This window comes from Salvelinus fontinalis, chromosome 27 (assembly GCF_029448725.1).
Source record: "Salvelinus fontinalis isolate EN_2023a chromosome 27, ASM2944872v1, whole genome shotgun sequence".
Taxonomy (NCBI): Eukaryota; Metazoa; Chordata; class Actinopteri; order Salmoniformes; family Salmonidae; genus Salvelinus; species Salvelinus fontinalis.
The window spans coordinates 19,913,638-19,931,957 of record NC_074691.1 but is presented as its reverse complement, the minus strand read 5'-3'; the positions used below and the strand labels follow the sequence as shown (position 1 = coordinate 19,931,957).

General features: G+C 44.5%; 1 protein-coding gene across 8 annotated transcripts in view; it reads right to left on the bottom strand.

Moving 5' to 3' along the window:
• The window catches only part of nhsl1b (NHS-like 1b), a 159,860-nt gene that overhangs the window by 76,723 nt on the left and 64,817 nt on the right, over nt 1-18,320 (bottom strand). For 2 of the 8 annotated variants that reach the window (XM_055885190.1, XM_055885197.1), the window contains exon 1: nt 7,932-9,182. The exons of 3 other annotated variants lie outside the window; for them this stretch is intronic. In XM_055885190.1, coding sequence (XP_055741165.1) covers nt 7,932-8,178 — 247 coding nt within the window. In that variant the 5' untranslated portion in view covers nt 8,179-9,182. 3 more of the 8 variants (XM_055885191.1, XM_055885187.1, XM_055885195.1) reach the window with 3 other exon arrangements.

The window sequence follows — 18,320 nt, the reverse complement described above, 5'->3', positions numbered from 1 at the left end:
AGTTGAGTGTAATTCTAGCAAATGGCTCAGGGGAAAGCTTCAGTTTGGTTCAAATGGGAGTAACGCTCTTAAATGACAGATAACAGTTGAGCCATCATGGTCTGTGGGAGCTTAGGGCTTTGAAATGTCACATAGGACCGATCCAGGAACTGCTGGAGAGGTTAAAACTGAGAGGGTTGACTTACCTGAATATGATCCCCAGTCGGTCATCATTATCAGCACATAGAAGAGGCAGAAAGAGAGAAAGAGAGGTCGTTAAAGACCATGTATACTCAGCCAGCATCAGTAATATAATACAATACGGCATATGACAGCCCCGTTATAATTTAGTCAGAAGAGGAAAGCCTTATCAAATTGCACTGTGACTGTGTGTGTGTGTGTGTGTGTGTGTGTGTGTGTGTGTGTGTGTGTGTGTGTGTGTTTTGGTCCTAGGTCTCGAGCCACAGTGGCAGATGGCACACGTCTATCTCTTAATGACAGCTCAGTCTTGTAACATCAGAGTGAGGCCAGGAGTAGTGGGCCAATGTTGTCTCACTATTGCTGAGTTCTGTTAATCTGGAATTACAGGACAACTGGGCTTGGGCCACAGACCCCAAAATGTGTGTGTACTGTATGTGTGTGTGTGTGTACATGTACTGTATGTGTGTGTGTGTGTACATGTACTGTATGTGTGTGTGTGTACATGTACTGTATGTGTGTGTGTGTACATGTACTGTATGTGTGTGTGTGTACATGTACTGTATGTGTGTGTGTGTACATGTACTGTATGTGTGTGTGTGTACATGTACTGTATGTGTGTGTGTGTACATGTACTGTATGTGTGTGCGCGCACATGTGCTTGTCTGTCCAAAACCAAAAGACAATTATGAGGGCATCATCACAAGCCTCTCAGGAGTTACAGCAGATTACTCCAACATAGAATATGAACCTAAATACCTTTCATATCCCACTTATAACCTTTCATAACATGGTAGGACCCAATTCTGGTTTGGCATGTTTATTTGGGTTAATGTGCTGTGCTATCCCAAATCACCGTTCATTCAGATTGGTAAACCCAAACATTGACACGCTTGCAAATCCCATATTAGCCTTGCGGCTAACATGGTACTGTAAAACCCATATTACGATTTACATAGAAAACTCATATTACTAAAAGGAAAAGGAGATTTGACTGGCTAACATGGAGAAGCTATGGGACTGGTCTTGTCTTTATTCTGGCTTGGTCCCTCCCAGGATGATGCACCAGACAGATATTGGCTTTTGGAGCCTGAGTGTTCAATTCTTCTGTACAAGATCCCTCTCTACTGAACATGTCCGGTCCTTGATTGGTTCATTAGTGAAGTCCAGTAAAGCAAGTTGGTATCTGCTGTAATGATTGAGGTGATTGCTTTGTCCATGTCCAGTGAAAGTGGGAACATGGTGGCTATGGGAGTGATAAGGACAGTGATAAGGACAGTGAAGAGTTAGGCCTAATGGACAGATAAGAGATGAGCTGAAAGTATATGGGACAACACTATCAGCTCACTGTCGCCACCCACAGGCCCCTGGCATAATGACACTTGGTCATTTCTATCCTATTTGGAAAAACAGCTGACTTAGTGCTCTCAACCTATGTTAACATAAGAAAGTGTGCAAAACATTAGGCCATGTGTTATAATTTGTAACAATAAAAACTCATAGTATTGATACGACATCTACATAATATGTCCTGGATATAGCTAGGCTCCTTTCATTATTCTGAGTTTTAGTTCATTCAACCTTCCCCAGTGCATCCAATGACAACAAGGGTGTGTCTCTCCGGCTCTGATTGGCTGAGTGAGTTCACAATAGGGAGATCACACGGAACAGCACCAGAACTCTCCGCTCCGCTGTCTGCACCGCCTCCTACCACTGCCATGGCAACCAAGGAAAACATCCAACCGATCACCGGTGGCAACCGCGCTGTAATTGCTGCTTTGCAAACAGCAGCCCAGAGCCAGTCATTAGGAGCTATATATACACACACACAGGCCCGGTGCGTGGCAGCCTATAGGGCTTTAACTGGTCTGGCAGGGAAGCTGGAGTCACTGCCAGATGTTATATATAAGTACACTTATTCTGACTGAAAAATATAGTTTTTTTTTTGTTTTGTTTTTTTGTCGAGATGCGCTTTTAAAGGGATAGTACGAGATTGTGGCAATTAAGCCACTTTTCGACCAACGTAGTCAGATAGAACTCATGGATACCATTTTTATGTCTCTGAATGCAGTTTGAAGGAAGTTTCTAACTAGCGTTAGCGCAATTGCTAACTAGCGTTACTTGTTCCTGTAGACTTCTAGTCATTGTGCTATTGCTAGTTAACAATGTCTTGCGAAACATACCGTTATGAATATAACTACTGGTCCCTGAAGGAGGATCTTCAGTACCGCTCTTCAGCAAGCCCAAATCCCCTGACGCTCGGGGCCCAAATACGTTATACCTCGTTGCCTCCTTCAGGGAACAGTAGTTATATTCATAACTGTACGTTCCCCTTCAGTCAGTCACACGGTATAACATACTATGGGGACATACAATCATGCCCCAAGCCAGCTCAGAGGATACCAAGCCAAGAGGTCCACGGCAGCCCAAGCACACACAAGTTCAACCAGCTCCAAAAACGGGTTACAGAAGCCACCTTTTTTCCTAATACTTACCCGAGAAGCCTGTCAGAGCCCCATATAGGGAACCAAACCTGCTGCAACTTGGCTATGCGCAAAAGTCCATAGACCCCACGGTTCCAAGAAAAATACTTTCTTGCGAGCCTGAAATGTCAGAACTCGTACAAGGAACCTCAAGTCCAAAACAACAGAACACCTGTCATGACAAGCGCTGCATAGAATCAACCAGAGTCAATGAACCATGGCAGTCTGAGACTCAAACCCACAGGAAACCTGCTGTAACCTGGAAACTGTGTACTCGCACGCTGCCACGGCAGACCAAGGATCAAACACACAGGACACTGTGGTAACCCTGATAATGCACACTAATAATGCTGCACCCCCAGGCAACTGTGGTAACCAGGGTAAATGTGCGACCTGCGCACTGCCTAACACCCACTCCCAGACCCAGAGATTAGGGCTGGGTGATACGGTCAAAATATTATATCACAGTATTTTTTTAAAAATTGGACGGTATGACGTATTTTTAGTTTTTGAATAATAAAAGTTGTACATTTGCTTTATGAGTAGTGAGTGATCCTGGGGTATCAACACATACATTCTAAGTGATTTCAATGAGTCTTTCTCCATTCTGATTGTTTTTTACTCTTCAATTCAATTTTAACCAAAACACATTTCAGCAATTTTAACGTTTCTACATTTCCTGCACTTAATTGCAGTGGTGGAAAATGTACACAATTGTCATACTTGAGTAAAAGTAAAGATACGTTAATCAGAGGTGGGACCAAGTCATTGTTTTACAAGTCACAAGTCTCAAGTCTTAGCACTCAAGTTCCAAGTCATAAATGCTTTAAAAATATATATTTTTACTTTCCAAATAAACTATACTTCCATGGAATACATGGGTAGCCATAAGAAAGCACCCCCCTCCCAATAGCGATCGACGATCGAGGATCGCAATCGGGCGATGTAGGCTTGTACACAATCGCCCAACCTTACACACACACACTGTGTGTGTGGTTACAGTAGGCTAATGTATGTCAATTGCTTTAGGAACAGCAGTAACATCAGGCAGGATTTAGACTACCAACTGCCTAACCAGTTGTAGCTAATCTTGGGTGCAATGATCACGTTCCCGCACTGACTGACTGTGTGGAGGCTCATGGATTTAACGTTACGTTAGCCAACATGCTACACTAAACCATTTACACAAGCAAAGTTATGAATGATATAGCTGTCGGCTTTATTGGCCATCACTTAGCGTTCTTTGTGCAGCTTCAAATGTCGAACAAAGTTGGAAGTTCTTGCGCCTCCATCTGTCATTTTCTTCCTGCATGTGTTGCAAGTTGCAATCTGTTGTTTGTTATATCCGAAAATAATAATTTTGAGTATCATCTTTCCAAGGGCTCCATCTGAATTCACCCACCAACGTTCCTCTGCACTGCCACGCACAACTTTTTCTCTGCTGGCAAAATTTGATTGGCTGCTGTCCGATTCAAACTGTAATCCGTTAAATCAAGAGTTGATGCACTGCACACTTTTTTAAAGAGCATACTTTTTTATATTTGGGCTTGGGGAGGGTATCAAGTCAGTTCGAGTCAAAAGGCTCAAGTCCAAGTTAAGTCACGAGTCATTGGTGTTAAAGTCAAAGTCGAGTTGCAAGTCATCTTATTTGTGACTCGAATCTGACTTGAGTCCAAGTCATGTGACTCGAGTCTACACCTCTGACGTTAATAGAAAATGACTCAAGTAAAAGTGAAAGTCACCCACTAAAATACTACTTGTAAAAGTCTAAAAGTATTTGGTTTTCAATATACTCAAGTATCAAAAGTAAATGTAATTGATAAAATGTACTTAAGTATCCAAAGTAAAAGTATAAATAATTTCAAATTCCTTATATTAAGCAAACCAGATGGCACCATTTTCTTGTTTTTTTTTTTTAAATTTATGGATAGCCAGGTCCACACTACAACACTCAGACATAATTTACAAACAAAGCATTTGTGTTTAGTGAGTTCTCAGATCAGAGGCAGTAGATGACCAGGGATGTTTTCTTGACAAGTGTGTGAATTGGACCATTTTCCCGTCCTGCTAAACATTCAAAATGTAATGAGTACTTTTCGGTGTCAGGGAAAATGTATGGAGTAAAAAATACAGTATTATCTTTTGGAATGTAGTGAAGTAAAAGTTGTCAAAAATAAAAAATAGTAAAGTAAAGTACAGATACCAAAAAAAACAACTTAATTAAAAACTTCTTATGGCTGCAATCCCGGTAACGGGATCGATATGACAAAAAAACAAAAAAAGTGCAGGGTGCCAAATTCAAAAAACAGAAATCTCATAATTAAAATTCCTCAGACATTCATGTGTCTTATATAATTTTAAATAGAATATTGTTGTTAATCCCACCAATGCTAGGATTAGCCCCCTTGTTAGCCTCTGGAACGAAGTAACTCGCCAGCTTTCCATCCATCGGCGGTTTGCTAACAAGCCACACGTCCATCCTCCATAACCTCTACATTCATGAACTCGCCATAACCTGGTAGCACCAACTTGGCTGAATGAGGGGAATCCCAGGTCGCCTTTAGTTCATTGGCAAAATCTTTAAACGTGTAAGCGACACTTCATCGCTGCAGGGACAGGAGATAAATACCTTCCCCCAAACCTGAAGGAACTCTGCTGTGGGGGAGAAGACGGCCAATCCACCGCCAGGTGATCTGCAGCCCTATGACACAGCTCCATCAAAGGCGCATTAACCACCAATGGTTCACTCTCCCCCACCGAATCCAAAGCCGGGACTTTGGGCTGCCCCGACTGATGTCATCCGATTCGCACTGAAAACTCTCTATAGCCAAGTAGGGAAGACCTTTCGCCAGCAGCCACAATCTTTCTCACAGTCAGCCCAACGCAAGTTGAAACCAAAAACCGATACCAAGACCCAAAACTCACACACCTGGTGTCCCAGGTCTAAAATCAGTCCCTGATTAGAGGGGGACAATGAAAAAATGCTTTGGAACTGGCTTCGAGATCCAGGTGAGTTTGAGGGACCTAGGGGGACGAGTACGCTCTACCCACTAACAGACACCTAAGTTGGAGCCAAATCTCATAGTCTTCATGTGCTTTAAAAGTTAGTAATTTGCGTGACAAGTTCTTCCTTCAGGCGAGCTGAAGAGCAAAGATTTAAGGAAACGAATGCGAGCCCCGGAATTATAACCAGGTAGGCGGGGCTTCTGAGGGCGGGCTAGGCATCCATAGGCCCATTGGGCGCAATTTCAGTTTTCAGGTGAATAAGATTGGTCTTTGACTCCTCATAGTATGTTATACCGAGTGACCGAATGAAAAGGGAACTACCTTCAACTTTCTTCAAACTGCACGCAGACATAAAAAAAGGTATCCATGAGTTCATCTGACTCTGGGTAAGTAGAAACAGGGTTTATTGCCAAATCTCACCTCATCCCTTTAAGATTAGTGACAACAACAAAATATTTGTAGCAAACAGAGCGAGCAGTAGCGCGAATGAGAGCCACAAGCGCACAGCCACCACTTGCTCATCATCTCCCTTCTACAGTGTAGTGGTGCGCATCAGTTATATTTCAGATGGCGCCAACATCATTTAATTGTCATGCATTTGAGTAAAATGTAGTTTAAAAAAGTCACAAAAATGGACCTTCTCACAGTTGTTTTACAAAAACAAATCGACCCATATAACCAACATGATATCCTGTTATGTTTTATTGTTTCCTTAATCAATGAACAATAAGCTTTGCGTCTTTCCCAATGGGATTTACCACAGTATCATTGACTAATCAGGACTCCCTTCTAAGACCGTGAAACATTCAATAGAGAATAAATCAGACTAAATATCTAAATCGCTAATAATCAATACTCTCTAGATTATGAAAATGCAAAACAATGACCACTAGCTTGGCAAAGCTTTTCTGAGAATAGCGATGAGAAAATACACAACAAAAAGATCACAGACGAAATATGGAAAAGGTAGCCGGATCAAGGTGGACACCAAAGGTTGGATAACGTTACGTAAGAGATCAAACCAGAGGAACAATATGTATACAGACACAGATCTGAAGATGACAAGATTGCTGCAGATATCTACACGCATGCACACATGCACAAACACACAGAGATTAATTGTGTTATTCCTCTACCCGTCTGTCTGGTTGAAGAGTTGACTGAAGGCCATGCCAGTATTTTGGGATGCCCTGACCAGGTCAGTGTTAATGGTGGCTGGTGCACATTAACACAATAGTGCAGTGCTGGTGTTTTTCCATCAGCAGGTGATGGCAAGGGTTGAGTTACAACCAATGTACCCAACGACTCACTGACAACAATGACCTCACGTGCACACACACATTCACGTACGCAGTGTAACAGTATGTGCGACACGCAAGAAGCTAATGAACTGATAATATCGTCAATCAGGATAAACTGCACTGGTAGAACTATAAATAGATGTCATGCTTACCTCACCCCAGAAAACCTATTCTCTGACATAACAAATCAATAACATATTGATAAATATGAATGAGACAATAATATCAATATTCTACAATGTAGAACTAGCCTGTGCTCTTTGTCTCTCTGCTCAATAATGTGGAAAACACTATGTTACACTCTCACAAACAGTCTCTCTCTCCCTCCCTGGCACAGAACCACGCGCTCAGATCACCACCAGCCTATGACATCACCAGCCCATGACATCACCCACTTCCGGAAAGTCACATTACTATCACACAATCTTCTATCCTCGTGGGGACCTTACATGTATTTCCATTAAAATGTACTTTTTTCCTAACCATAAACCTACCCCTACCCCTTTACCTTAATTCTAGCCCTAAACTTAAATTGTAACCCTAACCTCTAGCTTAAAATAGCCTTTTTCCCCCATGTTTTACTATCCTTGTGGGGACTTTACAAGGATAGAAGAACCAACCCGCACACACACACTGCACTTTGACCCCCTGTGGCAAAGAGGCAGGCAATAATGGGCCGTAAGAAGACAGTGACCCACTTCTCTGTCTCCACATGTAAACAACTATCTCCTTCACTTCCTGATGCTAGTACAGAGGAAGGCAGAGGGAGATAATGGAAATCTATTCAAATGAGGTAGAGTCAAAGTAGAGAGATGCAGACTACATACAAAAAGACTGGGGATTTTGGCCAGTGGCCACTGATATGTGAAAGGGCTGGACAGGTTTCCACCATGTCATTTAAGACCTGTCATGTCCCGATATTGGTGCCAACATGGCGGATGGTTTGCCACCCTTCAGGTCTCACCTGTTCTTGTGCGATGCTGCGGCTCATACACCCAGTCTTCATCATCTTCTGCCTCCCCTGGGTGCAGGTGTGTGTGTGAGCGGGAATGTGTGTGGAAGTGTGTGTGCAGCTCTGACTGGCTGCGGAAGATGCGTCGGGTCTGTCTAGATAGAGAGGATACACTCAGCCAGCTCAGAGCTCTGGAGAGACCCCCTGGCTTCTCCTTCCGATCCTTACGGAAAGACCCCGAACTCCTGTCCCTCCTCATCCTCACTCGGGGAGACAAAAAAAATACTTTGAAAAGAACCAAAAATAGAGGCTGAATCCAAAGTCCCACATCCAAAGTGGAGCTGTAGAAGGAACAATCTAATTCAAAGTCAATTTCCCTATATGTGATAGTAAAAGGTCATTTGACATGACAGTTTCTTCCTGCTGTCTTCTTCTCCAGTAGTTCCACAGTCCTGCTTCCCAATCATATCTCAACAAATTCGCTCCATTTCATTCTTCTATCATTGAGCCAAACACGATAAACTCCTCCCTTACTCTCGTCCTTTGTGTTTCAAAATCCAGGGCGCACTTCCCAAATCCAAAGTGGCAATTAGGCAATCCAACGATCTGGAAAATCACTGCTCCTGCTCTCCAACACACACACACACACACACACACACACACACACACACACACACACACACGCCGGTAAAGACGAAGGTATTCCTCTGGGGTGTAACAGGGCAGGGCGAGACTTCCTGGTCACGTTTGGGTTTAAATCACAACAACAAGCCAACGGTCCTCCAGCGGTTTATCAGTGTTTCAGTTTATCTGTGTATACCAGCTGACACTCAGGCCGACAGCCAGCAGACGAAGGGTTAGGCAGTTTCAGCATCCTCCAATCCATTCCCAGGTCCCAGGCTGATTTGCTTAAAACACACACACACACTCACAGAAACCTTTTGTCGCACGTCATACGCTGACTCACGCCACTCCGCCAGAAGTGATGTCACTGCATGTGGGTTCCAGAGGATTTGTGTGTAGTCACTCGTTCCTCTTCTTCTCCAGGTCAGGGGTGGCACAATAAGGTGTGTGTGGCGTCAACACACTCCTTGGCATCTTGGTCTGCTATATTTACATTCATCAGGCATGGAGAGAGTAGCTCAGGTGGCGAGAGAGCGATATCTAAGAACAATTGCAACCGTTGAGACCTCTTATCTGTTCTACTCCCACATGGCCAGAGAGAGAGAGAGAAAGGAGGGAGCGAGACAGACCGAGGGATTTACTCACCTGCTGCCCACACAGAAAGAGAGAGAGGGAAAGGGTGGACGAAGGCTAGCTTGGCGAACCGTCTGGAGTTACTGTGTGAGACGGCAAGGGTCATCCAGACGTTCTGCTCCACTGGTAGTCCTTCTGTGTATGTACTGTGTGTGTTCTGAAGGGCTGGGACTCTGTGTGTTTGTGGGGTTAGAATTACACCCAACCCCAGCCACTCGGCTGAAACACGAGAAGGCCCATCCCTCTCTCCTTCTTTCCCTCCCTCGCTCCACTTTGATCTCTGATCTGTGGCCCTCCCCTCGCTCGCCGGCATGGCAACCATAGGGGCTGGAGGGAGGGCTCTCCACCTCTCCACTCCTTTCATCCACCGCTCTCCTCTTTCCAGTTCTCTCCCTCCCTCTCTGTCTGTGTTGTCCCCTGAGGTCTAGAGTCTAGGGCCTGTAGCTCACAGAAACACACAGTCTTACCATCAACCAAACAGGTTGAACAGACAGTGTACACAGTGCCCTAAAGACACAAACATCAGAGAAGCAGAGAAGAAACAGAAAAGGTACAGAAAAACAACAGAGAAGCAGAGAAGAAACAGAGAAGGTACAGAAAAACAACAGAGAAACAGAGAAGAAACAGAGAAGGTACAGAAAAACAACAGAGAAGCAGAGAAGAAACAGAGAAGGTACAGAAAAACAACAGAGAAGCAGAGAAGAAACAGAGAAGGTACAGAAAAACAACAGAGAAGCAGAGAAGAAACAGAGAAGGTACAGAAAAACAACAGAGAAACAGAGAAGAAACAGAGAAGGTACAGAAAAACAACAGAGAAGCAGAGAAGAAACAGAGAAGGTACAGAAAAACAACAGAGAAGCAGAGAAGAAACAGAGAAGGTACAGAAAAACAACAGAGAAACAGAGAAGAAACAGAGAAGGTACAGAAAAACAACAGAGAAGCAGAGAAGAAACAGAGAAGGTACAGAAAAACAACAGGTGCATTTTGAAGTTTGACAGCCTGGCTGACAGCATAATTTATCAACCCTGTCCACAGTGGCCTGTCTTTACAGGATATTAGTGTAAGCTGACAAGTAAGAGAGGCATCATGGAGGGTTGTTTGTGGTCACACATGGGTGGGAAAGCCACACCTCCCAGTAGTTTTTGTTGTGTGACTACCAAGGAGGGACCACAAACAAACCACGGAGCCGGGGTGTGTATGAGGCGGTTCAAGGGCCCTTCTTCTCCCTCCAAGGTACCCACAATGTTCCTCCAACACCACAATGAGCTCCCAGGAGAAGGGCGAGGCCGGGTTGTTCTTCTCTCCATGGAGTAACTGAATCCCCCAGTCACAGCCCTCACTGCGGTACCGCCCTCCTAGGACACACAAACCTTTGCCAACACTCGTGGGGTGTCTTCTCCATGCAACTCCAGTGTCGGGTTGTCCCAGCCAACCCTGTACTAACTCTCAGAGAGATAGATAACACCACGTAATGTTAACCCTCCTCCCCTCTGTCCTTGCTCCCCTTTTCATTTTCCCACAGTGAAAAGAATCTATGGTGCCAGCACTTCTGATGTACACATATTGACTGACCTGGGACAACTAATCCCTGGCAGTTTGCTGCGTGCTACACAACTGGGTCCTGGGTTACCTGATAAAACACTAGCAATAACACCACCTCCTTTCTCTCTGGCAAACACAGACAAGCTGGTGTTATAACACGCACGTAGGACAGCGCACACACACACACACACACACACACACACACACACACACACACACACACACACACACACACACACACACACACACACACACACACACACACACACACACACACACACACACACACACACACACACACACACACACACACACACACACACACTGCTTGCTGAGTGTGTGTGAACCTTTGTCCCCATCGGTGAAACCAAAGGCCAGTCACACTCCTTTAATAATTAACCAGCCCTGCTCTCCCACAGCGCTGGGATGAAGGGATGGAAGGATAAAAGATGGATGTCTTGAAAGTGTACCGATGCATACTAAAGAAATACACAGGCCTGTGGAAGTTCAGATACAAACCTATTCTACTCTCCCTAGCCTCTATTTCTGAATGGGAGTGAACCACAAACACTTTTTTAGTGTCCACTAGTCCAGAGCAGCTGAGCAGAGCACTGTGAAAAGGAGATTCAATGGGCTCAAAATTAGCTCTGGGATAGCTGTGTTGAGCCTAGGTGTCCTATAGGTTAAGTGATGCTGACTGAAGTGTTCGTGTATAGGCTGAGAGACCGTTGAGGAGAGTATTGATTTCACCTCAAACACAGAGAGCTGTTTTAAGCAAAGTGCTGTTTGACCCCCAAGGGAGGTGAAAGGTCGGTGTATAAAGGTCAACTTTATTCCTGCTTCATCCCCTGACCCCCTCCCCCAAACAGACATTCCCCAAAAGCTGAACTGAACCCCCCCCCCCCCCACCCATATAGAATTTTAAAAACCACTGAACAGTGACTGAACAAAACAAATTATGAACCAGGAGAGTGGAGGAAATACATTAGCACAAAAAAATATTGAATATCCGTCTCAGTCAGTGGGTCAGCTTCCAGACGCTAGCAGCTACGTTACCGTCTCAGTCAGTTCGTCAGCTTCCAGATGCTAGCAGCTATGTTACCATCTCAGTCAGTTCGTCAGCTTCCAGACGCTAGCAGCTACGTTACCGTCTCAGTCAGTGGGTCAGCTTCCAGATGCTAGCAGCTACGTTACCGTCTCAGTCAGTTCGTCAGCTTCCAGATGCTAGCAGCTACGTTACCATCTCAGTCAGTTCGTCAGCTTCCAGATGCTAGCAGCTACGTTACCATCTCAGTCAGTTCGTCAGCTTCCAGATGCTAGCAGCTATGTTACCGTCTCAGTCAGTTCGTCAGCTTCCAGACGCTAGCAGCTACGTTACCGTCTCAGTCAGTTCGTCAGCTTCCAGATGCTAGCAGCTACGTTACCGTCTCAGTCAGTGGGTCAGCTTCCAGATGCTAGCAGCTACGTTACCGTCTCAGTCAGTTCGTCAGCTTCCAGATGCTAGCAGCTACGTTACCGTCTCAGTCAGTGGGTCAGCTTCCAGATGCTAGCAGCTACGTTACCATCTCAGTCAGTTCGTCAGCTTCCAGACGCTAGCAGCTATGTTACCGTCTCAGTCAGTGGGTCAGCTTCCAGATGCTAGCAGCTATGTTACCGTCTCAGTCAGTGGGTCAGCTTCCAGATGCTAGCAGCTATGTTACCGTCTCAGTCAGTTCGTCAGCTTCCAGACGCTAGCAGCTATGTTACCGTCTCAGTCAGTGGGTCAGCTTCCAGATGCTAGCAGCTACGTTACCGTCTCAGTCAGTGGGTCAGCTTCCAGACGCTAGCAGCTACGTTATAGAGTAGTATCATGTTGGTGGGTCCTGCATGTAAACACATGCACCATCAGGGGGGTGTAATGATGCTTAGAGGAATGCTAGCTGGTGACCCCCAACATGTTGTTGTGAAGCCCTACTCCCTCTCTGGCCCGGTCGGAACATTCCACACATACACACCACAGGGACAGCTGAGGGGTGGAGGGAAGAGGAGGGAAACGGAGGGAAAGGACAGGAACTTTGGCTGGTATAAGTACAGAAGCATACTTCTCTTAAACCACACACTCACACCCTGTGGCAGTGAGAAACCATTGGCATGACTCTGGGTAGGTGTCTAGGTGATGAGAGCACCAGGGTCTGATTGCCTGGTAACCAGACATCAGTGGAGAGTGCATGCCATTAATATATGCGACCATTACACAACATACAGTACATGTGTAAATCTTCAGAAAGTCACCAAATAGCCTACGCCTGCAGTGAAATGACCATGGCTGTGCATTAAACAGTGTTGGAGTCAATTCCATTTTAGAAAGTGACTAACTTCTTATTCAGGAATTGAAAAATCAGGTAGTGCCAACAAGGGCTGTGGCGGTCATGACGTTTTGTCAGCCGGTGATTGTCAAGCAAAATATACTATGAGACTGCAGGTCTCACGGTAATTGACCCTTAATTAACATAAACACATTTAGCATCTCCTGGCTTCCAAGCATTAGCCTACAAGCCACTGATGCAGACCTTTGGAACATCTACATTTTAAAAAGTCTAATAAATCCATGTAATATAGCCTACACCATCACAATAAGTCCATTATTTATTTTAGACAGGTCTAAACAAACATGATATGAAGAAAATGTATATTTTAGATGAACAGAACATACTCTGAGTTGTCCTGTTAGGTCCTGATCTGGCTATGCCATATGGCTGTGGGCGACACTAGTTCATTTAGCAGACAAGATTTAGGCCAAATGAAAATCAAAAGCACTAGCCCATGTCAATATACTATCCCTCATAGTACAAAAGTTGACCTATTCTATTCCGTGAGATAAATAAATATTCAAGCATAGTCTGGGACAGTTATGAAATGCGATAGATCCCAAATGAATACAACCACTAGCATAAAAAAAAAAGTTTAAAAGCAAAGTGTCGGATGCAACAGATCAGAAATGTTATCTTAAAATGTTGAGAAACTATTAGGCTATTTACATAAGCGCAGAAATGCACACACGGCAGTAGGCTATAAGCCTGAATGTTCCAAAATGCAATCAATTAGCAGGAAAACACCATTCTCAAAAGTGACTGCAAATGTGATTATGCATGTAATGATTTTATGATAAAGGTGCATTTTTATGGTGAAAATGATCTTCCCCAAACTTGAAACTCACACACTGCTTATGTATGCCAGTTAAGCTCTACACCTTTTGTAAAGCAGATTAATGTGTTTCATTTTAAGTTATTTGGCCACTTTAGTTGATACAAACCTGATACAAACCTACTACGATTTGAAAAAGATCGCAAAAAAACAGCATGCACTGTTTCTTGCCTTACTGCATAAGCTGGGCATCATTCACAAGTGATAGGTTAATAATGTCACCAATCAGACTATTCCTTATTTAATGTTGTCTTCACATATACTAAATTATATATGACATAAGTCTGGATTTAGAATGGAACATTATCATGCACCTGTCTCGGGAACAGGGGCAGTGGGGAAAAAAACATGTCATCTATGCACTTTAATAGCAAATGGAAGATGCTTTTCCCGTGGTTCATTTTCACGCCAGTCAGGTAGGCTATACTCCTGTTTTAAAGAGAAGCAATGTGCTTAATATTAGTAAAGTTGAGAAAAAAATATAGTAGGCCTAGCCTACAGAAAGTTGATGGGATCCTCCTATTTTTAATAGAGGCCATCACTGGTGTTTTATCACGCAATTGCATAGCCTACAGAAATGTTGTGCAATATGAGCTCATGGGCACTCATGAAGTGTTTGATTAGATTTTTGAATACATTTGCATTGACGTCAGAGTGATTAGAGGGACAATAGAGCGCTGAGTATCTGGCAGTTAGCAAGTTTGGTAGGCTACTAATGACCATCAGCAGCATAAAGGTTAGAGAAGCCTAATTAAAGTGACTAAACTGTCACCTGGAATTTGTTTGCCATCATGAATCGTGACCGCCGGTGTGGCGGTAATACGGTCACCGTAACAGCCCTAGTGCCAACCTCCATTCCACAGTAAGTAGAGCTGCACACTGTGCTGGCCACAGAAATACAATTTTAATGAATGCTCTAAATACAGGGGGTTAGGAGACGCCATAAAGGAAGAGTTTTATTAGTCTCCATCCCAAGGGGTTTATAAGTGTGTGTGTGCGTGAGTGTGTTTTCACGTATGTGGTTGAGTGTATACTATCTAAATTGGGTGGTGGCTTGAAGGCCACATGGAGCACTCTTAATGGTCTAGGAGGAGGTGTTGGTATTTTGGTGGTATTTTGATAGAAAGGGTACTACTCCCTCTTTCTCACAGTTTGTATTGGGTTTAGTTATCCGTATGGAATGATGAAGGGAGGGGAGCATCTGTGACATGAGGGCAGGATTAACAATTTTAATGAACACATTTTTCTCTTCTGTAATTTCTCTCCCTCCATCCCTGCCCCCCCCCTCTCTCCCTCCATCCATCCAATCCTGACCCCCAATCTCTCTCTCCCTCAATCCAGAGTTGGCCAGAACCTGTCTAATCAAGACTATCACATTTCTATAAAACCGAAAAGCGTCCAGCTCTTTAAAACACAACAAGGACAACACAGCTTTAACAGGAGAAAATCAGAGCGTCATGGAAAATATAGACAGTGTAGACTGGAGAATGGGAAGGCCTTAAAGGAAATGAGACTGCGGTATTGGAGGAAGAAGAGGAACTCAAGACAGAAAAAGATTGAGAAGCGAGAGGAGTGAGAATAAGGCGAGGTGGAAATTCCTCTCATCTCTCCTGGACAAGCATGACAAAACCATCTTCAACAGCAGCCTAACAGATGACCTCTGACCTTCCTTCTGAACACGAGTACTAACCTTAACTTTCACCACAGGAGGCTCCCCCCTCCCCTTCCTCTGTATCTGCCACCCCCCATCTCTCCTTCCATCTTTCTACTTGCTTTCTCCTTCCCTCCATTTCTCAACATATCTATCCCCCACTCCTTGCCATTGGAGAGCAGGTGTAAGCCAAAGCAGGTTCCTGTAGAATGCAGTGAGGTCAGTATGTTGTATTACAGGGGACAGGGGTAGAGCTATACACATGGTGAAGAGGGACAGAGAGAGTCACATGTATCCTCCTATTCATCCTCTGCTGTGTCAAATGTGTCACTACTCCACACGCGTCCATTGACAGATCCTGGATCAGCTGTGACAGCTCTGCCACGTCTCAACTGAACAAGGCTCATAACCCTCTAGGTCTATCATCTAGTTATCTGGTATGCAAGTCATTATATATAAACTCAGCAAAAAAAGAAAAGTCCCTTTTTCAGGACCCTGTCTTTCAAAGATAATTCATAAACATCAAAATAACTTCACAGATCTTCATTGTAAATGGTTTAAACACTGTTTCCCATGCTTGTTCAATGAACCATAAACAATTAATGAACATGCACATGTGGAACGGTTGTTAAGACACCAACAGCTTACAGACGGTAGGCAATTAAGGTCACAGTTATGAAAAATTAGGACACTAAAGAGGCCGTTATACTGACTCTGAAAAACACCAAAAGAAAGATGCCCAGGGTCCCTGCTCATCTGCGTGAACGTGCCTTGGGCATGCTGCAAGGAGGCATGAGGACTTCAGATGTGGCCAGGGCAATAAATTGCATTGTCCGTACTGTGAGATGCCTAAGACAGCGCTACAGGGAGACAGGGCGGACAGCCGATCGTCCTCGCAGTGGCACACCACGTGTAACAACACCTACACAGGATCGGTACATCCGAACATTACATCCGCGGAACAGGTACAGGATGGCAGCAGCAACTGCCCGAGTTACACCAGGAACGCACAATCACTCCATCAGTGCTCAGACTCTCAGCCTATTGCGGACAGAGGTTGGACTGAGGGCTTGTAGGCCTGTTGTAAGGCAGGTCCTCACCAGACATCACCATCGCCTATGGGCACAAACCCACTGTCGCTGGACCAGACACGATTGGCAAAAGGTGCTCTTCACTGACGAGTCACGGTTTTGTCTCACCAGGGGCGATGGTCGGATTCACGTTTATCGTCGAAGGATTGAGCGTTACACCGAGGCCTGTACTCTGGAGCGGGATCGATTTGGAGGTGGAGGGTCCGTCATGGTGTGGGGTGATGTGTCACAGCATCATCGGACTGAGTTTGTTGTCATTGCAGGCAATCTCAACGCTGTGCTTTACAGGGAAGACATCCTCCTACCTCATGTGGTACCCTTCCTGCAGGCTCATCCTGACATGACCCTCCAGCATGACAATGCCACCAGCCATACTGCTCGTTCTGTGCGTGATTTCCTACAAGACAGGAATGTCGGTGTTCTGTCATGGCCAGCGAAGAGCCCGGATCTCAATCCCATTGAGCACGTCTGGGACCTGTTGGATCGGAGGGTGAGGGCTAGGGCCATTCCCCCCAGAAAGGTCCGGGAACTGGTGCAGTCCATGAGGAGGAGATGCACTGCAGTACTTAATGCAGCTGGTGGCCACACCAGATACTGACTGTTACTTTTGATTTTGACCCCCCCTTTGTTAAGGGACACATTATTCCAGTTCCGTTAGTCACATGTCTGTGGAACTTGTTCTGTTTATGTCGCAGTTGTTGAATCTTGTTATGTTCATACAAATACTTGAGATGAAAATAAATGTAGTTGACAGTGAGAGGACGTTTCTTTTTTGCTGAGATATATATATATATATATATATATATATATATATATATATATATATATATATATATATATATATATATATATGCCTGTATAAAACCCAGATTGGCATGTGGACACACTCAGTAAAACCAGTTCTACATAAAATGCTACATAAAAGCCAGGTTGGTTGGTTATACAGTAGTGTAAAAAAAAAAAAAACTCAATCTCACGCACCCAAGAAAACCTTTATGGATCACGTGTTTTTAACAGCCTGGGAGAGGTAGAATACTGGACATGATACTAAACACCTCACAGAATCCCGCTCTCGCTCCCTCCTTCCATCCCTCGACTATGCTGTTAAACCCCATCTCATTATAAAGGTGGGAGTCGAGGTAAAACCCCCATCTCATTATAAAGGTGGGAGCCGAGGTAAAACCCCATCTCGTTATAAAGGTAGGAGCCGAGGTAAAACCCCATCTCGTTATAAAGGTGGGAGCCGAGGTAAAACCCCATCTCATTATAAAGGTAGGAGCCGAGGTAAAACCCCCATCTCATTATAAAGGTGGGAGCCGAGGTAAAACCCCATCTCGTTATAAAGGTGGGAGCCGAGGTAAAACCCCATCTCATTATAAAAGGTGGGAGCCGAGGTAAAACCCCATCTCATTATAAAGGTGGGAGCCGAGGTAAAACCCCATCTCATTATAAAGGTGGGAGCCGAGGTAAAACCCCATCTCATTATAAAGGTGGGAGCCGAGGTAAAACCCCCATCTCCTTATAAAGGTGGGAGCCGAGGTAAAACCCCATCTCATTAGAAAGGTGGGAGCCGAGGTAAAACCCCCATCTCATTATAAAGGTAGGAGCCGAGGTAAAACCCCATCTCATTATAAAAGGTGGGAGCCGAGGTAAAACCCCATCTCATTATAAAGGTGG